Source organism: Accipiter gentilis, chromosome 9 (genome assembly GCF_929443795.1).
Source record: "Accipiter gentilis chromosome 9, bAccGen1.1, whole genome shotgun sequence".
NCBI lineage: Eukaryota > Metazoa > Chordata > Aves > Accipitriformes > Accipitridae > Astur > Astur gentilis.
This window is the reverse complement of record NC_064888.1, coordinates 34622489-34649911: the sequence shown is the minus strand read 5'-3', so window position 1 is coordinate 34649911 and position 27423 is coordinate 34622489. Positions and strand designations below refer to the sequence as shown.

The window sequence follows — 27423 nt, the reverse complement described above, 5'->3', positions numbered from 1 at the left end:
TTTATTTTTTTTTATTTTTTTTTTACAGATTGATAAAAGAAAATAAAAAACATCAGGAACTGATTTTGGATATTTGCTCAGAAAAGGACAATTTAAAAGATGAACTGAAAAAACGAACAGAAACAGAAAAGCAGCACCTCAACATTATTAAACAGGTACAGATAACAAAACAGAAATGCTGGTTAGTATCTCACCTGTATACAGTGTCACTATCGCCACCATTTAACAAGACATCCTTGGTAGCATAAAGGAGAAGGAAGGAATACCTGTGTTTATTATCCTGAGCTTTTTAAGAGGATACATCTGCTCTTCCATTCCAAGAAATATTAATTGGCTAAAAGCATTTAGTGTCTTTGGATAAACTGACTTTCTAGATTCACATCACTGAAGTGTTCTGTATCTGGAACAAGTCAAGAGAGTTCCTGTTTCGTGGGTTGCCCTGGTAGGTGGGTTTTGTGTACTTTGGCTTCCTGCTGGAGACAGTGCATGTTGAAGGCCTCTTAAACATTTTTACAAAAAAATGACATATTCAGTCTTTTATCCTGATAGGATGATTTATTTCCCTTACACAGTCATAAAGGAGATCTTTTTAATTAGTCATCTTTATCTTCTGTTAACTGCTGTGTCTGCTAACAGAAGTGGATGGGGGTGTAGTTACAGTTGTTAAATATTAACGAAATGTGGAATGTGTATAGAGTGTGGAGCATATTAACTGTGGTCTTGCACATTATTTTGATATTATTGGTTACTATATACAGGCATTTCCTCAGTGAATGTTAGAACCATGACAGGCCAAAGAGGAGCATAAGAATGTGCATTGGTGTAGGCTGGTTTTAGTGTGTTACAAAGTTATCTGCTAATGTTCCAGCAGTTGGTTGTTCAGCTTTATAAACTCATTACAGATTACATCTTAGAAATCTGGCAAGAGATAGCATTTAAAATACTAATTTCTGTTTGTCAAAGTACTGGTGATACTATCCTCGTTGTCCAGTTTCTTTGTTAATGTCTGCATCACACAGAAATCTGTTCTCAAAGCAGTGTGTCAGGCTTGTAGTGTTCCAGAGGAATGTATTCACATAGGTTAGAAGCTTAGTCTGTGTTTGGTTAATTTCAAAGAATCTTTGAAAATCCATGATGTAATTGAAAATGGAATTGAAAAGTCTTATTTTTAGACTACAAATTGGAATTGCATATACCCAAATAAATCTCTATGAGCAGCTTACTTGTTCTTTCTTGTCTGTATTTCCATGATAGCACTGTATGATTTCGTGAAATTATATCATGCAGCAGTTGCTTTATCCCATTCTGAAAACAAACATTTGTGAAGGAGTTTGTTCTGGTTTCTGGTCAGATAAGTAGAATCTGTGGTTACACACTTGCAGGTGATTTTAGAAAATACTGGTTTTCAGTGTTACACTTCTACATTGTAGTTGGATAGCACCTGGAGTTGTAAGATACACTGCAGTGAAACATTTGAATTTTTTTCATTTGTGATGCGAGTGTTTTATTGTTACGATTTCTGAATTAGTGTTCTCTGGTAGCTTTCAAGTAAATGAAAGCTTGGCTGCAGTCACAACTATAAGCAAACTGTGTGTGCATGCTTGTATGTGTAAAACTTCTTTTGCTTATGAGCAATGATTCATTTGCAAAGCTGAACAGGGTATGATCAATTCATTTGTGGTAACAGAAGCATTTTAAGTTGTTCTTGCCTTTTATGTAGCAGTTTGGAATTGCACAAAGATGTAAGATAACAACCCTGAGACCTTGTGTACTTTTTTTATACCCCACCCATGCCCCCCAAACCAAACAAAAAAAACCTAACCTTGGTGAATTGGCTTTCCCCTGGAACAAGACGATAGTCGTTAAGGCACAATTTGAACAACCTTTGGGCAGCATTACAGCTTATGTAGCCACCACTTGCTCTTGCATTAGTGCTGCTGCTTCTTGTACTGGACTTGCATGGCTGTGAAGTGAACATGTACTGGGAAGTGTTCCAGTTGAACATTTGTAATTACTCTTCAGCTGGATTGGGTCTCTGACTTCGTTCACTAGGTGGCTAAAAAAAGTGCCAGGATAATGACTAAGGCCCTCTTTATTTGTTATTTTTCAATGAATTAATTCCTAGTCCAGTTCCATATGGATGCATGATTGCTTTGCTGGCATGGTGGAGGATATGGCACAGGGATAGCAACAAAAGGGTGGAAGGTAAAGCAACTTCAGATAGCAGCCAGTTCTGCTCTGGCATCTCAGGATTTGCTGTCAATCTAAGTTTTTGTGTAGTAAATTGCTATGCCTCACGTTTACTTGGTTTGATGCATCTTTAGTCTCACTGAAGATGAGAATTGATATATTTCATGCTTGTGCTGTAATGCAAAGCTAGATCTTGGTATGGATAGTTGCAGCTTGAGAAGTGTAAAATACAGGTAAATATCTGTTGAAGCATCTAATTTTGTGTGAAATATTCCTGCCTGTACAAGACATGATCAAAGTCTTATTTTCCCTATAATTATTTCATAACGTTGTCTTTTAGCTGGAAGCAAGAATGGAAGAGCTTAATAAAGAAGTGAAAGCCAGTAAAGACAAACTTTTAACTCAAGATGCAGCAGCCAAAAATGCTATTCAGCAGTTGCATAAAGAGATGGCCCTTCGAATGGAACAGGTAATAGAAAAAACTATTATTGAACATCTTAATGAACAAACTTGGTTCTTGTAGGAAATGTAGGTTCAGTTGTTAGATCACTAGGTAAGGCAAAAATTTCCAAAATTGGAACTACTAGCTTGCAGTAGCATTTTTGATAACTGGCATCACTGAATTTATAAATAGCTGTTAACATTCTAGAGTGCCTGATAACTCTTTTTAATGTGTATGTTTATATGTATAGGATTCAGCCCTCAAGGAAATCTCATTTTCCTTGCCTGTAAGCTGATCTTGATTCAAAAGGCGGTAAAAGCTGGCAGTGGCTTTTTTTCAGGCAGGCTATCACAAAATTAATATTTTTCTCAACTCCAGCACAAAGCTCTTATTTTGTCTCATGTATTACTGAGAACTGAGATGATTTTTTTTTCCTTAGTATCATATTATGCCAAGTATTTTCTCTATTGTTTAAACTCTAAAGCTCAGTGTCTGATTCTTTCTTTTATTTGAGGCTGAATTTGTTAGTGCTGAGGCAGGGGGAATCTGTGAAAATAAGCCATCTGAAAAATAAGCTACTGGATAATGATTGTGCAGTTGGCATGTGGATGAGGGAAGACAGAGGACTGGTAGTGGGTATTTGCAAAATTATTTTGTTACTAAAACTTAGCAAATACACTTCTTTCCTTCTGAAACAACAAATTATATCCCAGATTACTAATGTATTGATAACTCATTTGAGATGTTTAGCTGTGAAACTGCAACTGCTTAGATATATATTTACTGTTAGAAGTATGAGTAATTCTAGTACTCAAGTGGGATCTAACCATTAGCCTTTGCAAAACTGGAGCTTTTGAGTCCTACTTTGGTATGCTACTATACTGCGATACTGAAAATATCCAGTAGTGTCTTATAAAAGCTAATTATGAAATACAAGATTGATTCATTCTATCTTAATATTTTTCAAGGCAAACAAGAAATGTGAAGAAGCACGCCATGAAAAGGAAACAATGGTTATGAAATACGTCCGAGGAGAGAAGGAGTCCCTTGACCTCCGAAAGGAAAAGGAGATACTTGAGAGAAGAGTGAGAGATGCAAACAAAGAAATAGAAAAACACACTAATAAAATCAAACAACTTTCCCAGGAAAAAGGAAGATTGCACCAGCTCTATGAAACTAAGGTGCTCTAAGTATTGCTGTATGGCTTGAGTGAATGATTGAAAGCACTATCAGAACAACCTTATCACTTGTTTGCTATTGTACTTGTGGAAAGAAACCTGTTTTCATTTGGGTTTGCTGTATAGCTGTGAAAACCCCTTTCCTTCAAGGGAAGGGGAAGAAGTTACTGAGTTCTCATTGTCATCTTTTTGAAGTTCCTTTTAATATTTCCCTGAATATTAGTTTGTGAAACATTAGGGGGGCGGGGGTTGACAAAATTGAAAAGACTGTTTGTTGCAGACCCTGGATTTTGAGGGAATTTCTAGCTTGTTTGGATTTTTTTTAAAGGCTGTAGGGTTTTTTGCTATTTTTCTGTTTTCACTCTGTATTTTCTCTTTTGTATTACTAAAAATTGGTAAGAAAGCAATAGAATTTTTCAGGCCCCAATCCAAAAGTTAGCCATTCTTTTTTAGAAGCCAATAAGAAATTCCCACCAGCCTCTTCCAGGTCTTTTGTATTGTGCTTCATAGCTATGCTTCACAATTTTATTTCATGTGAAAGATCCAAAAATTGATAAATAGGGTTCAAACTCTGATTTGGGCCTCTTCTGAGCGATTGTACTATGCACAGAAGGATCAGAAAAATACACCTTAATAGAAGTCCCAAAAATCACGCTTCTGAAACAAAAAATCACCTCAGTGTCCTCTCTCACATGAACGGGAAGTGTAGCTTGACTTGAGGTTTCCTAAACAAAACTTAACATACTATCTATCTTCATAACTCCTGAGGATTGCACTAGAGCTTTACAGGAATTGTGCTGCTTTAAACTTTTTTGGTAAGATGAGCCTATTACTTCAGAAACACAATTTGGAAATTTGGCTTAATGCAGTGGTTTGTGGGTACTGGTATAGAACGTTTTGCCAGCAATCTGCTTCTGTTAACATCCTTTCTTGGCACGGGTTAGTGATTTGACTTGCATACATTTCGCTGTCAGTTCTCACACTAGTCTGCACCTGTATAGCTGGTAATACTGACCCATTGGTGTCACAGTTTTTTTCTGTAGCGTTGTATAATATACGACCTTACCACTTTGAACCTGTGTTTCCTCATCCTTTTGCCAGAAAAGAAGAAAGAGAGGACTGTGCATCTTACCCAGGAGATACTTATTTTAGATCAGGACTCTAGACTGCTCTTTGTCTTTTGAGAGATATGTAACGTTAATGTATGCTAACAGTAATGCAGCCTTACCTTGTTATTCAAACCAGAACAGTAATGTTGGTTTTTTTCACTGGATTATGGGCTAAAGCATTATCAAGCACTCTCAAGTACGTGCATGCTTTTGCAAAATTTAGGCATTAAGGAAAAAAACCAACCCCTGCATGTGAAACTTGAGCACGAGTCTTGCAGATGCACTAGATGATTTAATCCATAAAATAGTATCTATGAAATCTTCTTAGGACGGTGAAGCCACTCGACTCAACAGAGAAATAGAAAAATTGAAAGAAGAAATCAATTCTCATGTTATCAAAGTAAAATGGGCTCAGAACAAATTGAAAACAGAAATGGATTCACACAAGGTTAGTGAAGTGGTACTGATTTTATAACATGAAAATGTAGTCAGAGGAATGTAGTTGATATACTGTTTACTTTTTATATAGTATTAAAATCTGTTTCTGAAGTGTTTTTTGTTTAATTTGAATACCTGCAGCAAAAGTCAGAATAGTGCTCTTAAAGATACTGATAGTGAAATGGAAATATTGAAAGGATGTGAGGGGAGAATGTATGGGGGGGGGGATTCTGTTTAATCTGGTGATCAGATTTTTAATTTTTTTTTTTTTTTGGTATGAATTAATTCTCTTAGTTTAGTTTTTATGTGATAGAGTTAAACCTATTCTCTGAAAATGTGCATGGCACGTAACCGAGAGATCCTTCTGTTGTGCTTTCAGCGTTGGAACAAACGAAATTGCATAAAGTAATAGTTGAATGGAAGCAAGAGGAAAAATAATGCTGGACATACTTTTTGTTTGTTGTTAATTCTTTCCATACTGAAATAGGAAATTTATATTATGAGAAATGCTTTTCCCAGATTAAGTTAGATAAATATGTTTAAGCCATTATTTATTACTGTTTTTGTAGGAAACTAAAGAACGCCTCAAAGATGCAATGACAAAATTAACTGAAGCAAAAGAAGAAGCAGACCAGATAAGGAAAAACTGTCAAGAAATGATAAAAACCTATCAAGTAGGCACATTTTCTCAGGAGGTGAAATTAGTGTTTAGCACCTGAGTCACCTTTTCCTCCCTTTCTGTCTTAAGCTGTATCAGGGAAGAATTATCCTGTGCGAGCTACAAAGCTGAGATGACTAGTCACTGGTTTCTTTACTTGGAAAAGTTGTTAAATAAAAGGGAAAATGTATGTCTTGATTGGCATGCAGTGTTGGGGGTCTTTCTTGGCATATTGAGAATTATGTACCTACAGAAAAGACTCAGTGATATGAAAAGCCATCTGCTCGTCAACTAGAAAGGGGAACATAAAACTCTAAAACTCTACTTACGTTTCTTCAATCCTTTTAGGAGTCAGAAGAAATTAAATCAAATGAATTGGATGCAAAACTCCGAGTAACTAAAGGAGAACTAGAGAAACAAATTCAAGAGAAGTCTGATCACCTGGAGGTAAATATGTGGTGTGTGGAGTCAACACAGTTGGCAACTTAGTAGTTAAGAATGCCATGAGTTTTTAATTTTGAGAATCTTATCTTAAGCTGCTTCAAATTTTTGCCAAACATTTTTCTTTTTGGCCTAATACTACATCCCAGGTGTCTGCCTCCAGCCCTGTTTTTTGGAGGATGTATATAGCTATTACCTTGATTCACTTTTTAAAAACAAAGTTATGAGAAAAGTATGATATAATGAGGATGAAATAACTGCTCTTTCATTTATAAACGTGAACGTTGCTGTAATTTAGAGCACAAATTCAGATGACAGGCCTTTCTCTGACCAGTATTTTGCCAAGCTATATGGCAAGGAGAGACAGGGAGCAGCCTCTGTTCCGTACAGAGATTTGCTAGGCCAAAAGCTAAATTCTGTAGTGATTTAGTACCTGCTCACAGCTAATATGTGCATATGCCATCTTCAGAGTTAACCAAGTGTCAGTTTGCCTAGAACTTTCCCCAGGGGCTGTGTGGCATAGATCTGTACACCTAAAACCAGAAACTTGTACGCTTGAAAAGAGAGCGTGCAATCTCACTTTTTGTTCTCAGCTCTTCTGAGAATAAAGAAGCTTTTAGGCTTGGCTTTGCTTTTTGAATAAGTAAAACAAACCTTTAGGGCACCTGTTCTGCCTTAAGCCATCTCAGCTGTTGTGGTGGCCAGCATTGGCCTAGATGTTTTTTGACATCCCAGGAGATGCCACTGTCCATTTAGATTTCTAAAGGAGCTTCTCACTCTTTAAAAAGGTCCATCATGCAAAAATAAAAGAACTGGAAGACTTGAAGAGGACATTTAAAGAAGGCATGGATGAGCTTCGAACACTGAGAACAAAGGTAATGTATGCTGTGGTGGATTGCAGTGGGGCTAAAGGCATAGTGTTGGGTTTTGGAACAAGACTATTCAATCTGTATTTTTACATCTTTTGGAATAAACTGTGATTAGAGACCGGCTGGCATGAGACTGGAAGGGATACGTAACGGTTGACTTTGGGTAGCTCTTCTTAGGGAGTATCAGTTGATCCACAGTACAACAATGTTTCATGGTATACACCTCATTTGACTGAAAAGTTGAGAGAAATGTTTTAGTAAACATCTTGTAAAGGTAGTAACTTTGGAAAATGAGAAATACTTGTAAACTTTTCCTACCTGTGAGACTAGTCTTGTAGAGTTCGTACACGTGACCTCTGGTGAGGAGTATATGCTATCCATAACTTCCGAACAGTCTATAGATTAGCATGCCAGTCCCTCTATCCAGAGCAGGGATTTAGCTCAATAGGACTTAGAAAAAGGGAGGAAGACATAGTAAGGGGTTGGTCTGGTAACTGGGGAAAGATGATGTCTTTGGATCCTGGTCCATTAAACTGGTAAGTGTGAGTCTTTGGACAAAACTAATGTTACACTTGTTTAATTTGATTTTTTTTTCTTTCTTTTTTTGGTCTTAATTTTTCTGACTGTATTTGATGTGAAGTACTTGGAATATCGTTCTAAGCTACTTGGAACCACCAAAATTAACGCAGGAGCTTTGTACAGCAATCTAGACATTTGATCAGAATAATTCGGCTCTGAAGTTTGGGAGCATAAATAGTTTCTGATTTTCTTCTATTTAGGTGAAGTGTCTAGAGGATGAGCGTTTAAGAACAGAAGATGAGTTATCCAAGTATAAAGAAATAATTAATAGACAGAAAACTGAAATTCAGAATTTGCTGGACAGAGTCAAAACTGTAGATCGTCTGCAGGATCAACATCAGAGGTACAGCTATGCACTTTGAGGAATGATTTAAAAGATTATCTGGGATGTGGAAAGTTTTTCTGTATTGAAATTATTGATGCTTTAAAATGTACCGTAATTTAAAGAATCCGTGTCCTAATATAAGTGTTTTTCTAATCTAAATCAATATTGCTAGTACTGGAGATAATCTTGGTAGCCTCTTGTAAGACGGGGGGATTGAGATGGATAAATCTATTTCAACATCTTTCATTATTGGAATAAAAAGTGCTTGATTTCCAGCATACTCTATAGGAAGTTATGTCTTCTAGGTGTCAGCCCAGTGCTTGTTTTATTGAAAGATTGGGGAAAAGCAACTAAGCTGGAAAGATAGATTGCTGCAAAATTGTGGTGGATGAAAAAGTATTTAACAAAAATAATTTTATTTATTTGACAGATGCTGCATTCAGCTAGTAGGGAGCACTTGTACTTCTAATGGACTGGAATTCATTCTGCTGTGTCAAAGTGCTCATTTAAGAATGCAAGGGAAATAATCTCAGAGAAGAGTTGGGTTTGTGGACACTTCAGGAGTGTCTGAACATAGTCATGTTTGTATATGGTACATACAGACTAGAATACATAAATGTAATCCACTTCACTGATTCTAGTGGCATTGCATAAATGGAGATAGACAAATGTCAAATAAGTAGAACCACCCATGTGTGCCTCCTGTGCTTTCAAACAGTTCTTACTTACATTGAAAAATATTTCAGTGATTATATGCCTTCCTCAGGGTTTAGAGAATGAAGCATTTTCCATTTGCTGTGTGCTGGTCAGCTGTATTGGCACTGTGTCATCAGGCTTTCTAGGGAAAATGCAATATGTTAGAGACACTTTGACCAATAACAGTTATTTTTCACTTGGGATCTTGTCAAATGAATTTAAATGACTGTGATCACAGTGTGAAACTACAAATGTGTTTTTTCCAATTATCTTTTCCTCTCAGTAATTGAGACATGTTTAAATAGCTGTTTCTCATTCCTGTCTAATTTGGATAAATTTTTATTTTAAGTATCCTTCCTGTATGATACTTATCCCTACATCGAGTTTCATACTGTCTTTTATTTCTCTTTTAGAATGACTTTAACGTGTTTCCAGTACTCCTTAGAATGTTTGATAAAGTTGTGGAGTCTCAACCAGAGATTTAAAACTTGGACCACTAAACTCCTGTTACCATCTATGAAAAAGAAATCCTGGAATCTTGACCTCTGTTTTTCCTATTGTTGTGTAAAATAAATGAACTTACAGCCTTTCACTTTCTTGGAAGCAAATGGAAGGAATTTCATCTTAATTCACACAAAATCTTACCTGTTTTCTTGATGAAAACAGGCAGATTTCTTTAGCCTCGGGAAGAGAAGACGGAAGGGACACATCCTTAAATGTGTAAAAGGCCATTATAAAGGGAGTGTTCAGTTATCCTTGTTCATTGGAGGAAGGATAAAAATAAAGAGTTTTGCAGGAAAGATGATTTTAGATTGAATGCTGGGAAGAACTTTATGGCTGAGCTGGATACTGATTACCTCCAGTGTTGCCTGGTCCCCTTCATTGGAGAACTTTAAGGATAAACTAGAGGTCTCTTTTTAGGATGGTCTAAACATTTAATTTTGTCTGGTTCAACCCTGACTGTTAACTAGAGATTTCTTCTGTCATAAGGAAACAACATAATTTGGAAATGTAAAATAGAAGCATAGCCTTCTGGCATAGGTTTTTAAATGGGAACTATAGGTGAGATACTTTGCAGCGTAAATGGCTGAAAAAAATTAGTGGTGTAGTTGTTCAGTCTTAAGTCTTCTGAAAGGTGGATTTAGCCTAAAAAAGACTGTAAATGCAGGGTGCAATACATTTGATGTTATCCTTTGGTAGTGCAATGCTAGCTAACTTCTGTTTTCACTAACCACGTGAACTCCTCATTTTGGTAGCTGGAAGCATATAATTCATAGTAGTGGAGTTCTAGTAGAATGTACTTAGTTTTGCAAAATTATAGTTCATTTTCAGAATTATTAATTACTTGGATTGCCTGAGCCTCACCTCTACTTGAAGAAACATGTTGATATGGGGCTGTTGACTTAAGGTGATTTGAGCCTCCTGGTAATTACCCTGTCTGACAGGGAATTAAATAAGATGTGTAGCCTTGCTTTGTATACCTTTAATTTTATTTTAAAATTTGAATATACACACTCCCTGTGAGAAAGAGAGGTGAGGGGTTTTCTGCTGATGTTGGAACGTAAGGTTTTAGAAAGGTAGAAAATCCTATGATTGAATAACTAATGAAATAATATGGCAAGAGCAAATGAGGAGGACATTTTTAGTCCATAACTCTTTTAACAGCTGTTTAATTTCGGAATTAATTTAAATCACTTTCTCTAAAATGTTGATCATAACTGGAGATACAGCCTTTCTTACTCAAATGGATTGCAGGTGATAGATCAAACATCTCCTAATGGGAGTGTTTCAGTAGAAACAAGAACTTGTTTTGTACAGGATTGGGGGAGGGATAGTGGAGTAAGACAGGTCCTTTGAATCGGAGCTGCACTGCTTGGATAAGGACGTTTCAGAAGTCACTATACTGCTGTCCTGGAGAAGCTCAAAACTGAGTTATTTCCCTATCTCTTAAAGACAAGTCTTTTTACAGAATGACTGCCTTTGTTGGGTTTGCAGACCTTCCTCTTATCTACAGCATCTGTTTTTGAGGGGTTTGTTTATGCCTTATACTGAAGCTCATGAAGTTGGATACAGAGAGATGATCTTCCTTGTGGGAGCTAATGACTGCTTGTCCTTCTGCATGTGGGTTACAATTATCTGTCACTTTAGCACTGCACATGTCATGAAATGGAATCTGCAAACTCCCTTGGCATTTAAAGCCATCCAGTGACTAACAGATGCCCCAGGGCCATTAATTGTTCCTCTGCCTTATTTGGTCTTGACTTGAATGCTTTTATTTCAATAAGGTTTCATATCTTTAAGCTCAGGTTATCCCTAATAAGATACTATTGTTTTGGCAGAGATGAACAAGAAATCAGTGCTTTAAAGGAAGAAGTAGATGGTTTCAATTCTCTGATAGCTGATCTCCAGAAGGACATTGAAGGTAGTCGGAAAAGAGAATCAGAGCTATTGATATTCACTGAAAAATTAACCAGTAAGAATGCACAGCTTCAGTCTGAAAACAATTCCTTACAGAGCCAGTTGGATAAGCTTTCTTACAGTGAAAGAGAGCTGCAGAATCAGCTGGAATGCGTTCAACAGGCTAAAGATGATCTGGTGAGTACGGTGTGCGGCTTCGTTTTTGCACTAGTAAGATGTCTGTTACCGATATAGATGTGGCACATGAATTCCACCTTGTGCCTTTACCTGATCGCAATTTCTTGTTGAGTTTGCCAATTTGATAGCATAATAGCAGCAGGATATGAACACCTCGTGTTTCTAAGGGGAAAGAAATCCTGAGGCACACTGCACTGGAATGGAGTGTTACTGTGTTGCTCTTCCTGGGAGTACAGAGTTATTCTCTGTGCAAGTGTCACAGAAAAAATCAAAAGGTTGTAATTTGTCTGTCAAATTTATTACTATAAACTGTTTCTTCGGTCCTGTTTGTACATGAGATTAATGGCATTTTTAATATACTTAGTGTGTCACAGAAGGTAATGTGACTGCACTGTACAGCTCTGCCTGGCTCTGTTCTGTATCATGCAGATGTTTTGGAGATTGTTCAGGAGTCTTACTGCAGTGTTGCACTGTGCTGCATATTCATTTGCAGTGGTAGTGTTTAGCCTAAATAATAGATGTAAAATTGAATGATTCTCAGGTGAAAAGTGCAGAGTTAAGGCTGTTGAGCATACAGTATGGTTAGGCTGGAATTTTTTTGTATATGACTGAAAATAAAACTACAATTTCAGGCCACCAAGTTACACAAGGAGGAAGATCAGCGAAAGCTAGAGGTTGAGACACTACAGGCTCAGCTAGCTTCAGAGCAGAAAGAACTAACAGCGCTGAAGACCCACGTGGATGAACTGAAAGATGAACTGGCTACCCAGAAGCGCAAGCATGCAGCAAACCTGAAAGATCTCACAAAGCAACTTCAGCTAGGTTGAAATTATTTTCAGATATAATGAGTCAGCCCCATCTGTAAGCCCCTTCACAGTGTCTGGTAGAGACTAGGGTCCTGTCTGCGTATGCCCACTGCTTGAGTATAGTCCTTCAAGCTCTCCCTGTCCCTAAAGAGAATGAGAGCGAACAAGCAAGTTAGATCTCACGGAAACTGCAGTTACAGGAAACAGGCCTTAGTGTCAATTTTCAGTCTTAAATACATTTTAAAAGTTATATTTAGACATAAAAGATGAAAGATTTATTTCAAAAGAGCTTAGTCTTTCTTACCATGTATGGGACTACTGAAATGTCACTGTGCGTATATTTGGATCCTGGCCTGTGTAAGGGTATATTCAAAGGTTGCTAGAAGTTTCCTAGTTGCTGACTGTATCAGAAATTGCTGGTGACAGTTATTTTTTAGTATATTAAACAGAGCACTTCAGTTTTTAAAGATGGATGTGGAGAGACTGATGACTAATTTTGTCAACAAACAGAAATCATTAAATACCTGATAATGCATATGCTCTGAATGCAAATAGATTTGAATATAATCAAATCTGTTCAAAAGGTATTTGAAAGAAGAGATCCTGTTGGTATTGTGCAAGACAAGTTCCATGTCTCTTTTTGTCCATATATGAACAGCTGTGCACTTTCCCTCTTGATCCCAACTGAATGAGTGGTGTTTCTGGCACAAGTACTACACTGAGCTCCCCATAGTGATATAGTTATGAGATCCAGGAACAGAGTTGTCATTCTGTCATTCAGTACTTATTTACATGGCAGTCCTAATCAAAAGTAAAATCAAATTTAAGTCTTGCTGTTCCCAGTTACTCCTATGTACGACATTACCTGCTTCAACTGGCAACTGCTGCAGGGTGTAGGGATCATGGTGGATGTTGCATCCAGGTGCTTCATGGTTGTATGCAGGGAGAGGAGAGGGGGGCTGTTTGGTTTTGCGGTTTTTTTAGTTGCTACCATTACCTTTCAGTTGTCACGCCATGTTAAATTGGTGCAGATCAGAGAGGATTAGAGTTTTTGTATGTTGTGTAACACTATGATTTTTGGGTTTTATTTTGCTGTTGGTAACCATAATTATGTTATACTTTTAGCACGGAGGAAATTGGATCAGATGGAAAATGGTAATTATGACAAAGAAGTAAGCAGCATGGGGAGCCGTTCCAGTTCATCAGGTAATGTAGCACATAGCAGGGTGGCCAAAACAATCCTTTGATCTTAATAAGGTTGCCATGGTGTGTGCTGCCATGATCCTTGCTCTTTCTCTGGTTTGTGCATATGCAGTGTGTGGGCAGCCTCCCATTAAAGCTGACAAAATAGCCTTTAAGCACCAAAATGCACTTGGCTGAATGCAGTTGTAGGTGCTTATTCTTATTAAAAGATTAAAGTTTAATGTTTATAATGTTTATATATTTTGGTTCTTTTTAAATGCCTACCTTTTGTATTTTGTTGCTTTTATGTTTGGAGGAAGCTTGGAGGACTCCGGTTTATAGAGAACACTCTTAAATGCTGCCAGAGGCAAAACAAAAATGAGCAGTGGCTTCCAACATTGTTTAACTGCACTGTTGACAGTTGCAACTGCTTAAATGATAAATCAGTTAGCATGTTTAGAGGTGTCAGTGTATTTGTGTAAAATTCATTACTTTCTATCCAGTTAGAAGTGGTTATCTGAAAACAACATCTGTTTTCTTCCTCAGTATCTTTGGGTTTGTCGTGGTTTAACCCTATCTGGGAACTGAGCACCACGCAGCCACTTGCTCACTCTCCCCCTGCCCCCCCCCCCCCCCCCCCCCCCCCGCCGCTGGGGAGGAGAATCAGGAGAAAAAAAAGTAAAACTTGTGGCTTGAGATAAGAACAGTTTAATAACTGAAAGAAAATCAAATATAATAATAATAACAATAATTGTAATGAAAAGGAAGATAACAGAGAGAGAGGGAGAAATAAAACCCAAGAAAAGACAAGTGATGCACAATGCAATTGCTCACCACCCACTGCCCAGCCAGTCCCTGAGCAGCAATCAGCCCCCCTGGCCAACTCCCCCCAGTTTATATACCGAGCATGACGTCCTATGGTATAGAATATCCTTTTGGCTAGTTCAGGTCAGCTGTCCTGGCTATGCTCCTTCCGAACTTCTTGTGCACCTCCTTGCTGGCAGAGCATGGGAAACTGAAAAATCCTCGACTTAAGATAAACACTACTTCGCAACAACTAAAACATCAATGTGTTATCAACATTATTCTCACACTAAATCCAAAACACAGCACTGTACCATCTACCAGGAAGAAAATTAACTCTATCCCAGCTGAAACCAGGACAGGGTTTTAAGTTGGGTTAGTTCTGTCAGTGTCCTGTAATCTCACTGTATGACAGAGGAATAGTTGGAGAGAAGAACAGAAAGAAAAGAAAATACTTCAAGTTCTAAGTGATCAGTGCTGCAGAGTGTTTATACATCGGGCTTTAGCCAGTCTGTACAGTTTTCACAGTGTTGTAATTTTAGTGGACTCTAAATCAGGTATGTTTAAAATCAGCTTAGTATTGTACAAAGCAATATTAATGAATATGAAGGTACTTAAGCAAGAGTAAGCATTACTGAAGTAAGCACACTTATACTAAAGGAGCTATGCCCATGCTAGGGGACTACACTGCTGTGTCTCAGCATGAATCATTTAAATGGTATAAGGATTGTTTATATAAAACCCCACAAACTTATAAGGGAAACTGACATTTTGAAAAAAATACCCTAAGCTACTGAAATGTAATGAATGCATGCACTGCACTAGCAGAGACATTTTACCTGGTATAAAAGCAGAAAGAGCTTTTACAAATATGTATATGTTGGCAGGGTCGCTTAATGCGCGCAGCAGCAATGAAGATCGGTCACCTGAGAATATTGGATCTTCAGTAGCCGTGGATAGCTTCCCAGAGGTGGACAAGTCTATCTTGGTTGAAAGAATACTAAGGCTGCAGAAGGCACATGCTCGAAAAAATGAAAAGATGGAGTTTATGGAGGATCACATTAAACAACTGGTGGAGGAAATCAGGAAAAAAACAAAGTATGTTCTGAATTCTGTTCGTGCAGTTTTTCAGTGTTGAGCTGGTACACTAGACAAGTATTCTGGATTTTATGCAAGACAAGTAATCGTCTAAATGGAAATATTTAAAACAACAAAAATATTGCAGTGAAAGTAGATCTCAAAGGTAGGATTAGTCTTAACCTTTTTTTTCCTTACCTTTCCGCAGCAGTTACAGTAATTGTCAAGTTGTTTATTACTAAAATTTTTCAGGAGGAATAGGCTGGTACAAGTGGTTTTTTTGGTAGCAAAATGGTCACCAGGTGGCTGATTTGAGGTGGACTGCTGCCACTGGCTAACAGAAGAGTCCATTCTCTGCATGTGCTTAAAAGGGTGCTGATTATAAGTGTTTGTTTTGGAAGGAGAATTTGCATAATTCCAGATGGTAGTCTGACATGCATACCAAACAATGTATCTGAGCCAAAGGTGGTCAGTATTTAACGAGACAGGATTTCCATGCAAGTGGAATCTTGTCTTACAGGATGTTGTCTGGAACTTCAGTTAGGAGGGGAAGAAATTGTAGCATATACCTTCCTCTGGAAAGTACAGTTGTCCGTTAAGTTTAGCCTTTGCTTAACGAGCCTGTTTATGCCCATCTGGTACCATTCCACAGAACATGATCACAGCTTGTGAAGACTCTTGAGCAGAGACTTTGTAATTTTTGTCTCATCTGTAGAAAGCTTAAGATTACCTGTCTGGAGTCTTTCAGCAAAGAAAAAGTAGAGGCATTTTTTAAGTACCTTTTTGCTCCAGTAGCAGTATTACTTTCTCAAAATACTTCTAAATATGTAAACCTTGTGCATTGTAGTGACTAGGCTTACCAGCATCTCCTATAGCACTGTTGGTATCCCGGGTTTTCCTCTGACCTAGAAATTGCAGGAGTTGATTTTTACTGCCTTTTCAGTAATACAGTACTGCTTGAAAATAAAATTACTCTTATGTCAGGAATCTGAAGTTACTTCCATGGCTGACTTTTCACTGCCTTGTAATGTTATATTTTTAAAATTATTTTTCCCCCCAGAATTATTCAGAGTTACATTTTGCGGGAAGAAGCTGGAACGCTATCATCAGAGGCCTCTGACTTCAACAAAGTACACTTGAGTAGACGGGGTGGGATTATGGCATCTCTGTACACATCTCATCCTGCAGATAGTGGTCTCACGTTGGAACTCTCCTTAGAGATAAACAGGAAGTTACAGGCTGTGTTGGAAGATACATTACTGAAAAATATTACATTGAAAGTGAGTAGCTATGCCAGTTCTTCCACAGTTCTTGAGGTTCTGAAATACTGCCTTCAAAGAGATGCATGCTGTTAAAAGGAGGAGGCTTTTCAGAAGTCAGCTCACTGTGAATTGGTGCCGTTGATAGCATTGGGTTAATCAAAGAGTTATGTAACATGATCCATGCTGAACCTCTGTTTTGGGACCCATGTAGTATGCTGCACTAACAGGCTGCTTCTTGAAATGAATTCTGAGCTGCCCGTGCATTCAGCGGGGAAGGGCCTTTCCATGATCTCCCCCTACATGCTCATCCTGTGCCAGTAGCTAGCTACTCTATAGAGCTATTGGGGCAGCATGTCTGCTGCACGGGAAAGATGGCAGGCTGGAAAGTGTTGTGCAGGCTGCCAGCAGGACTGCAGTGTTCTGCAGAAGTTGGAGACCTCTTCCTGTAATTATCGTTCACCTTGAACACTGTCTAGGCAGCCTGTAGATTATTAGTAACTGCAAAAAAAGACTTGCTGAGAGCTTTGCGTCCTTTATGGAAATGAGCTTGGTTTTCTCCAACTCTGTCTAATCATTTGTGCTTGTTCTGGATACTTGAAAGTACCAACCTGCTGACATAAACAGTAATTTTAACTTACTAGTGCATTTTGTGCCGACTGGCTCATTTTCTCTGTATAACTTACCCTATCCTTTTTCTTTTTTTTCTTTTTTTTTTTTTTTTTTCCCCCCAAAAGGAAAACCTTCAAACTCTAGGAACAGAAATAGAACGGCTTATTAAACACAAGCATGAACTGGAACAGAGAATAAAGCAGACATAACTAAAACTTTTATGGAATAACCAACATGAAGATGCAGAAAAGGCAGGTGCTACAGACCACTGTTTTTTACATGTTTCCTGAAATTTGATTGCCTGCCAGCACAAGCATCCGGTATTTTGCATATACAGCCTTTAACCATGTTACAGGCTGTCCTTACTCGTGTGAGAGATCTATGGGGTTTGGCATCAGTGTGGTTCTGTCTACTCAATACCAGCCTGAGGTGCTGCTGAATTTTACTACACACTACATTTATCTAAAACTTTTATTTGAAATGACATACAGATGCTTTGCAGTGCATATTATGTTTTGAGTTGAGTTGCAGTGAGATTTTAATTTCTGCCCAGTATAATTAATCAGCCTCTTAGTGATGGAGCTTGAAAAAATACAACAAATTCTGTCTTAGTTGCTGTTGAACATATCCAGTGTTAATGAGCTTTAAGGGCTTTCAGACATTATTTCCTTTCTTCCTTATTATTTGTGATATTTAGGTTGATTAAGCATTTTTTACATACGCATGGAAAAATGCTTTGTAACAAAATTTTGGTTTTTAAGTGGTGGCCATGATATTGCATATTTTCTGCTTTAGATTAACATTCAATGGTTAGTTTCTTTATCTAAAAGAAGCGAAGCAACAGTAAAATTAAGGGATTAAGAAGCTTTCAAACTCAGTTGTTGAGTATATATAATTGAATTAAATGTCAATTCAATAAATCCTGTAAACCCTTGATCTTCAGACAATACAGATCTAAAGAAGTCTGATATCAGATAATTGGTTAATAAAGTTCACTGGCCTTCTGTGTAACTACCAGCATTTAAAAAGTAAGGAGTTTTAACTGCCCATTGTTACGTATGTACAAGTAGACATCGTGATTGCATCTGTTTTCGCGTGGTCAGAAAATCTGTTTTCAAAGACAAACGGAAGCTAACTAAATTTTCTCATTAACTGTGGCTAGACCAGCTAGTGAAAATAATAGTAAGAAATAGGAAATATATCTAAATGGGATTTTAATCTATTGGTTGTACTGTGAAAGTGGCACAGAAATCTGTACAACTCCTTAATTCTACTGTTGTGAAGAATTAGTTGGTCAAAATGGCATGAACTGAGAACTGTTATTCAATTCTTCAGTGTCTGAGAGGGTGATGGAGGAAGAGTATCAAGGTGACAAGGTTCTGGTTAGTCATGACATTATGTTCATATTTTAATTCCAGGATAAGTAATTTACAGGATTTGAAATATCTATTCCAGCAGTAAATGCATAGATTTCTGTATTTATTGCCTTTTGACCAAAATGAATTAACCAGATCACAGTGTAAATATGTACTTTGGGTTTTTATTAAATACTTGAACTTCCTATTATCATGAAAAAAGATTCAATGTACACTTACAATAGCAATGCTTCAGCTATTTTAATTAGAAAGGATACTGGGGGGTGGGACACTGAATCTGTCTTACCACAGGCACCATTTGCATCATTCACAAAACAAGGGGCCTGAATCCGGCAGCACACAGGAGGATAATTTATCAAAGCATCTAGGTGACTTAAGGGTGTGTACTCATTTTCAGGTGCCACTGAGTCACTTGAGCTTTGTAATGAACCAAATTGAGCAAAAGGGCCTGATTTGGTTTGAGTAGTTTGATTCAAGACAGTGAGACTTCCTTTTTACTTTAAAGATAGGCTTCTGTGAAAGTCCTCGTGGGATCAAAACCCAGGAGTCTTGGATAGCAGGTCCCTTCAGCATCAAAGGATTAAGTATTTCTTTAGAAAGGGAAGGTGGAAACAAACTACTTAAAACCTGACTGAGCATTGTAGAAACTGTGAGCCTTTAATCTGGGTGGGGTTTTATACATATATTTTTCTAATTCCTGAGAGCAATGGTTATCTGAAATGTTAGGGAATTTGGACCAGTGCAGTCATGGGACTACCTCTGCTTTACTGTTGTTTAAGTGACGTGAAGAGGAAACTACTTGGCTCTGCTGAAACAGATTTGTCACCAGCTTCCAGGAAGTAAACAGGCAGTTATTTGTGACTGAACTAGACCTTCTGCTGAAAGTATTTAGAAAAATTTGCATGTAAGAACATAGCTTAGCTCTTGTATGTTTGTGTTTTCATGCGTTAATGTACCAGATCTCTGGATATTTTCAAGCATTCAGCTGAATGACTCCAGTATTTTCAATACCATGTTAATACTGTAATCATTTAATGTATGTTCTCCAGGTGTACAATGTGAATGAAGGAGAAGTGTGGATGCAGATGGAATAAGTGCAATGACATTGTGGAAATTCTTATTTCTTTTTGGCATGGTTGTTTCTCCTTTTAAGTTATTTGAGAAACCTAGTTAGCTGTCCTCCTGCCCTGCTGGAAATGCTGCTGCTTCCTCTGTAGCACTAGTAGCTTCTCAGACTTTCCTTGGTTATGGAGACACATAAAGCAGCCAAAATATTACATTGTTTATTGTGCACAGTGTCTTCATGGACCAAAGTCATCTTCTGCAGGCATTATTTTAAACATACCTGTTATAGATGAAAATTTCATTCTAGCTCGCACAGTGGTAAATGACTCTCTATCCAGTAAGCCCAAAATGTGATGAATGCCTGACAGGGTCAGCCAGCAACTTTGCTTAATAATGTTGCTCATTTCTGAGAGGCAGTGGTGTATTAGCCATAAGAATGTTGCTGGCAAGTCACCTGTCGTTTCCATAGGGTAGATTGTCAGGATTGTAATACTGTCGGTGCTGGTGTTCACAAGAACACTTCTGTGAAAAGGTGTGCTTCTGCAGGGTGGTTCATACAGGTGAGCACAAGCCGGTGCAGAATGGGTGCAAGGCTTGCATAGCAATCACATTTCACTTACCCTTGTTTTGGAAACTTTATATTATGAACCTGAGATTGAAAACTGTCCTTAGATAAACTGAATTTTAGAGAGAAACTGATGAACTAATTTTGAAGGCAGCCTGGAGCAGTTAGCTACGTACCTGTCATTGAAATTCAGTGTCCATTAGACATGTAATTGCCACAGGCTGCTTTTGAAAATACCAAGCTTGTAGCTAGTTGTGTCCTACAGGCTTAAACATCTGTTTCTTAAATACTCAGGGTGCTCTTTGAATTCAAACATCACACATCCAGTTGTTGTTAGAGGCCCTACAGGAAAGCTGCCTATGCTTTTCCACCCTCTGTTAAATCCAGCACTGTCATTGTCTAAAGCCAGACCCTCTGAACTGATGAATACCATTTTATGCTATAGAAATCACTTGTTTTCTGCCACATAGACTTGTATGATATTTTTTCTTTTAGTCTCCAGAAGACAGTGGAAACCGATTTGTTCCTCAGATAAGTTATCATCTTTGCTTGTTGCTGGCATCACCTGCAGTATTTCCAGCTACTAAAACTGAAGTTACACTCTCTTGAAATATTTTTTCATTACAATATTTTTGTTCATAACTAAAAAAAATTAAAAATAAAATAAAATAATCAGATCTCTGGCTTCCACTGAACTGAGTGTAAAGCTGAGTGCCCGCATGCTGCAGAGACCCAAATCTAGGAAGGGGTTCAGAGAACAAGGCCTGTCTGAATGGGCCTCCTCCACCCTTCCCGCTGTCAATGGAACCGGCTGTGATGGTAAATGTCAGCAGTAGGTGGCACTAGAAATCAGATTTACCGTGTCTCCACAACGACCTGAAACCTGTCAAAGGGCAGACGGCTGCGTTGCAGGGGGACCTGGGTGGTATTTAGAGCTTTTCCCAGATGGATGGGGGTTTCCTTCCCATTTTCGTGTTCTAACTGAAACTATGTTGAATCTTCCAATATATGTATGTATGTTGTCTGAATATACACAGAATGTCTATTGATTTAATTTTGTAGATACCTGTTTCTGTATAAAGTTTTTGAAGATATCACTATACCTTATGTATATATTGTACTTTGAAATAATAAACATACAAATGTATGAAAGTCTGTTTTGAGTCTGTGGTTTGTACCGTTGCTTATTTACTGCTGCTTAACTCTGGATTGCGTCCATAGCTCTCGGTAGAGGCCTGTGGTGGTGGCACCAGCGTGCTGCATGTTGGGTGGTCATCTTCAGTGAGTGGGACTCTCTCCTTCTCACAGTGCAGAAATGTCCTCGTGATGCTTGTAAACAAGTGCTCTGGGCTAAAAGCAGCTTAATTGCCAGCAAACTGTTCTTGCCAGCACGGGTGCTGGGAGGGCACCGTAAAAGCCCCTTCTTGTTTCCCCTCAAGTCGATATAACTATATAACAGGATCTGCAGTTGGAGGCATTGCTGCTACCCACAGCGTGGCAGGGCGATGCTTGCTGCCAGCCCATACTTTTTCTCTTGCGCTACCTAAACAAGAGGTGGCAGTGCATCTTTGCCATGTACCTCTGGTACTGCAGGTCAGCTTGAACAGCAAAGCCAGGGAAAACAGGGCTGCACACCTTTCATACTGTCAGCTCTTGGAAACGGGGGTGAGACTTTTCTGTCCTAAGGACAGGTGATAGGTGTGCTGCACGTAAGTACTCCTGTGAGCTACTGCCAGTCCTGGTAAGTGGCCTTGATGCTGGAGTCCTCTTCTCCCTTGTGTCGTGTGAATTTGACAACCCCACAGTCCCAGTAGCAAGGGCTGGTTCTCTTGGCCACAGCATCACATTTGGGACACTATTTGCTGCTCTGGTTTATTCCCTTGCAGAGATCTAATTTAGCTTGTTTTTTAGCCGTGATATTGTTGTTTTTTTAAAAAAAAAAAAATTTAAAAAATGCTGTCAGTTTGCTGGCAATTCATTGAGGCTATGCTCATGTTAAAAGTCTGGGAATCAGATTTGTATGTGTTGACCTGCCCTTGCAACCTGATTGTAGAGAAACAGAGAAAGGGAAAAGGGAATGCCATGAAGGGGATAATTTATGGAGTTTATTCTAGTATCTCCCAGAGTACCTTCAGTGAGACAAGGAGGTGTCCTATTTTCTTGAGATTTAATGGCAAACTACCACTAGCTTCCTAGGATCAGGGTGAGGGCTCCCAGTTAAGTTTTCTGGTTACTGTTACCTGTATAACTCTTTGCTGGAATTGTTTTGCAGTTCACTGTTTTTCTTCCAGCTTTCCACTGATGGCAAATACAGCTTTTGCTGACAAATGTGATCAAAAATCAAGATTTATTTGTGCTCCCCAAGTACTTAGTGCTGCTGTTTGGAAACAACAGCCTGAAGCTAAACTTCTTCACATACAGATCTTGGCTTTGGTGGTATTTGCAAGTAGCCATTTGGTGAAAAACTTCCTGCCCCCATTTTACAGATAGGTCTGTATTTGAGGCTGACATGGCACGACTATATATTTGCAGAGGAAGGGTTCTCACAGCACAGTAGTGTGAAGTACTTGATCCTGAAGCAAGCCAGTCTCATGCTGGTGCTGTTGGGTAATGAATATATAACCCAATGCTAGCAGTTTACTTGTCTAGTTGACTGCGAAATAGGAAATCAGCGCTGCTATTTTTTTTTACTCTGCTCTATTTTAAGGTGTGTTTTTTTTTTTTTTTAATGGAGAAGTATGGGTTTTTGTTGTTGTGGTTGGTTTTAGGCTATTTTGCATTAAACCACAGTGGGTTGGTGCCAGATTTTGCAAGATCTTTGCATGCGTAAGTGTAACTGTTTCAGTAGAAGAGTGCTGCTGAACAAGTTGTTCTCATCTAATGTGTATAAATATGCTGTTAAATGTGTTTGTTGCTGTTCTGCTCTGGTGGATGCCCTATAGTCAGGAAATCCTCTGGCCTTCAGGTTTTGCAGGGCTCCATACCACATGCATCTGCCTGCTGATCTGAGTGGGGCTGCTCTAGTGCCTCAAGCGAAGCACCTTGCTGACTAAAAGGCTGAATCCATTCTGGTCTGAATGCCCATGGGCTTCTTAAGCTTCTATTTAAAAAATAATCCCGTGTGTGTGGAATAAGGAAAAGCAGCAGATGAAAGCACGGAGATGTCTGCGAGGTCTAACCAAAATGCTGGTGTTTTACACAAGGTAGGTGAGCACAGCCTAGCAGCCACAGCCATTCCCTTTGGGGTGGCTGGTGAGTCCTTAAATGGTGTCCTGGGCCCTCCAACCTGCAGTTCTGCAGAACTTTGAAGATGGAGGTGGCTTGAAGCAAGGTGTGAATACAGGGCGATGTTTTTCAAGCTGTGGTCTGCAGCCTGAAGGAAGGGCTTGTGAGGCTGCACTGTGAAAGCAGCTGGTTAAAAATGCTCCGAAAATTATTAGATCTGAACTCCAGTCAGTGCCTGGCACAGGGGAAAGGAAGAAGGTGAGAATCCCTTATATCAACACTGTGGGTAAAAGCAGCATATGGCCAAGTTAGGGGCTGAAAAAACAAGCCTAGGGCCGGTCAGCCTAAACCTGTTTTGTGGGTCTGCAAATTCCCTGGAAGCTTTGGCAAGTCAAAGAGGTTGAAAAACACTGAACTTGGGCTCAGAGCTGTGACCTTTTCATGCTGTTAAGTGGCTTGTACTAATCAGCTGGTCTGGCTTCAGCTTAGTAATTAGATTATCAGAGAAATATTGATTAGACGGACTCGAAAATGTTTAAGGTCTTCACCCTTCTGGAGAAGTGATCTTCAGCCGTCAGGTGAAGTGAGAAATCAGAACGAGCTGCTGTCAGCTTGTCACGGGCTTAACATCGGGAGTGACGCAGGCTGCTGGCAGCCGTACTGGTGATGCCCTTTCGCTGGTCCCTTCCCCTTGCCATGCGTCTGATCTGGCCCTAGGGCTCAGTCAAACCGGTGGGGATGGCTGGTGTAGGCGACAGGTCTCCACTGTGGTGCAGATGGAGACAGGACTGTCCCAGGGCTGAGGTTATTGCCCACAGCTGTCCACCTGCTCCCAAGCTGTTATTCAACAGTTGAAGCAGTCCTGACACATTGCAGGGAACTGCTCAGCCTTTTTGAGGCACAGCAAGGAGTATGTGTTTTCCCCGGCAACGCCGCGCTGTGACCTGCAGCGTTTCAGAGGTGGTTGCACAGCTCCCGTGTCCTCCATGCTGCGGAGATGGAGATCTCCCGAGTGAGGCGGGATGGCTGGCAGCAAAAGCCTCCAGGTAAACCTTCCCCCAGGATCCACAGCCCCTTGTTTCATTTGGCTTTAATCAGACATTTCTGGACTCTAGAAAGATCTAGCTGGAGCCAAGCAGGCGTTTCCCATCTGCAAGGACTGGTGGGGAAAGCCTCTGCTTCATAAACCAATCTGGTGAAGCAAGCAGCCATCGATCTGGGTACCCGTGGCCTTGGATGCTGTGCTTTGAAGCCCTCGTGGTTTTTCTTGGGCCATGCAACCCCAATACCAAATGCATCGAGATGGGCTGCCGGCAGGGAATGACTACCACACTGGCACTTCATAAATGTAGGTGCACCTCTAAACCAGGACCTGGCAAAACACGGGTCGGATCAAGTTACCTTCGCTCCTCAGGTAGGTGAAGCCCTTGGAAAAGAGATGTGACAGATTTGGCTGTAAGCCTGTAGCACGAGGCTTGCAGATTACATTTTTTTTGTTACCTGAATTACGTCAAACCATTTCCCTCTCAGACTTTCCTTGCAATCTTCCAAGGCTGCTTGTTGACAGTGAAAGACCAGTCAACTATTTCAAACCGATTTGACCTTGCCTGGGTTGGTGACGGAGCACAGACCTTGGTGGTAGTGGTCACCTTGTAATGCCAAATCCACTGCAGCGTGTCTCTCATTGAAGACAACGTTTAGGCAACCGCAAGCCATGCCAAGGCACGGTGGTGGGTGCGCTCCCTCCCATCACACTGAAGGAGAGCGTGATTTAGCTTCCCTTGGCTTTGGTGGTAGCTCAAACAATAGGAATGTCCCTAAAGGCCAGGGCTGACAAGCCAGCAGGGTTTCTCTAGAGAGCAATAAATGGAGGCACTTAGGTTTAATTAATTGTGTATCAGAGCAAACACTGGAAAAAACCCAAATCAGCCAACCAAAGCAGCGAGTTTACCACTGACTGGCTGGGGGAGGCTTCTGCCAAGAAAGCAGCCTTGGATCAGAGCGCAAGGAAGCGAGGCCCTTCCAAAGGGTGACTCAGAGCAGCCTCGCCGGCTCCTGCGCTGGCCCCCCGTCCCCGCCGCGCTGGACCGGGGCAGGGGGAGCAGCTCCCTCCCGGCCGGGCACCGTCCTCTGCGCGGGCACCTTGGAACGGCGAGGACCCCGTGTCAGACACAGCTGCCGGGGAGGTCAGCTGGGCTCCTGGTCCCTCATGTGTATATATATGGATGAAAAATTAATGTATTTTCCAACATGAGATGGCTCCTGTGATTTTTTCAGTCTTCTGGCCAGCAGGGACCCAATGCGTGCAACAGCACAGGGACATTGAAGGAGCTCCTGCTCCCTTACCAACGTGCCAGCTCATCGGCTAGGGCAAACCTTTGAGCGGGGACAAAGTCAGCCAGAGTAGTCGAGGCAGGACTGGAAAAGGAGCCGGTCTTCCCTGGAGAGAGGCCAGACCTGGCTTTGTTAGCTGAGGCTGTGAAGGCAACCAGAAAACCCAGCTTGTGCTGTCAGGAAGGTGGAGCAGACCCTGCGATGAGAGTTTTGCTCGTGGGACTTTCCTACCTGCAATTCGCCCGTGAATTGAGGAATTGGGCTGGTCCGTGACACGTTGCGTCTAGGTCTGAACAAAGACTTTATTTCATGAAAACATGCTTACAAAAAAATGCCCTGGTTCAGTTTGGTTTTGCACCCTTGATGGGTTTTAGAGGAAGGCAAGCTTGGGCTGGGCACTATTAATTACAGCTTCAGGGAAATGGTCTAGTTGGGTGGGCAAAAGCAGCGAGAAGAAGTGGTGTGAGCAGCCCCTGCGTCTGCTTCGCCCTCCCCAGCGCTGCCTTGAGCTCAGCCCTCGCCGGCTGCTCCTCTGGGCACCTCGGGCTGGGGGGAGCTGCCTGTATGCAGAAAGGGCTTAAAATCAATGTACAGGGGAGAGGAAGGGGCTGGGAACTGGCTAGCGGGTGAAAGGCTTAGAGATGGGGCTGGGCAGGGGGGGGAGAAATATTTTTTTTAAATCAGGCCGTCCTGGCACAAGAACAAAGCCTGCTTGCATCACGGCCTCTCCTCCACGGAACGAACTCAGGGTGCTGCAAGCCCAGATCCGGAGCGCAGCTGACAGCTTTATCTTAACTTCTCCTTATTTAACCCCGGGGCATCCAGAACATGCACTTTTGAGTGGGTATGTATGAAAAAGAAACAGAAAAGTCTGGCTCTCTTTGCCAATGTGGCCGAGAAATGGCTTGCACAATTGTATTTACTTTGGGGGTTCCTTCTGGGACGCGTCTGCCCGTGCTGGGCTATGTGTCAGCTCCCAATTTTCCCTTCCCCTCTTTCTTCTCCAGGCTTCTGGGAGTTTGTTGCCTGTGCAGGAGCCAGGGACCCCAGCCCCTGGCAGACCTCACTCAGCTCCGTGATTACTGACATTGCGTTTCCCCCGAGGAGCAGGACAGGGAGTTAAACCTTGCGCTTCCAGCACCGCTTTCTCGCAGAGTAATCGCTGGGTCCATTTTTTTTCCTGTTTCTTCCTACATCTTATGACAAGAAGTCACGAGGGCAGCACGCTGCTTGTGTTTCTAGTTTGCTACTAGGTTCCTGGAGGCCAAGAGTTTGGCGAATTTGCTCTGTGTGCTGGGAAGTATGGCACGTACCGTATTTGCCCCCAGCATACGGGGCTATGCTGGGAGTCAGCACTGGGCTTGCTGGGGCTGGGCGCTGCGGCCGTGGCAGCTGAGAGCTGGGAGTGCAGGGGCAGAGAGTGCAGAAATAGCAATATATGGGCAGGGGGAGAGAAAAGGAAGATGCAGATTGTCACGCAAGGCCTTTATAGGATTTCTGATGAGTTTAGAGGAGAAAAAGATTGTTGTTGGGGGGTGATTGCTTTGTTTTTGTTTTACAGAAAGCACAGGCAAGAAATATAATTGGTAATATAAGAA

At 40.5% G+C, this 27423-nt stretch overlaps 1 protein-coding gene across 5 annotated transcripts in view; it reads left to right on the top strand.

Annotated features, from left to right (window-relative positions):
• CCDC186 (coiled-coil domain containing 186) overlaps positions 1-21389 on the top strand; it is a 39705-nt gene extending 18316 nt beyond the window's left edge. For 4 of the 5 annotated variants that reach the window (XM_049811326.1, XM_049811328.1, XM_049811327.1 and 1 more), the window contains 14 exons: positions 29-155; positions 2531-2659; positions 3601-3813; positions 5248-5367; positions 5927-6052; positions 6364-6462; positions 7245-7331; positions 8105-8247; positions 11265-11520; positions 12153-12342; positions 13452-13532; positions 15200-15410; positions 16450-16669; positions 17386-21389. In XM_049811326.1, the coding sequence (XP_049667283.1) occupies positions 29-155; positions 2531-2659; positions 3601-3813; positions 5248-5367; positions 5927-6052; positions 6364-6462; positions 7245-7331; positions 8105-8247; positions 11265-11520; positions 12153-12342; positions 13452-13532; positions 15200-15410; positions 16450-16669; positions 17386-17469 (2086 nt within the window). In that variant the 3' untranslated portion in view covers positions 17470-21389. The remainder of the gene's footprint in view (positions 1-28; positions 156-2530; positions 2660-3600; positions 3814-5247; positions 5368-5926; positions 6053-6363; positions 6463-7244; positions 7332-8104; positions 8248-11264; positions 11521-12152; positions 12343-13451; positions 13533-15199; positions 15411-16449; positions 16670-17385) is intronic. The other variant, XM_049811331.1, reaches the window with a different exon arrangement.
• Positions 21390-27423: the final 6034 nt, after the last annotated feature.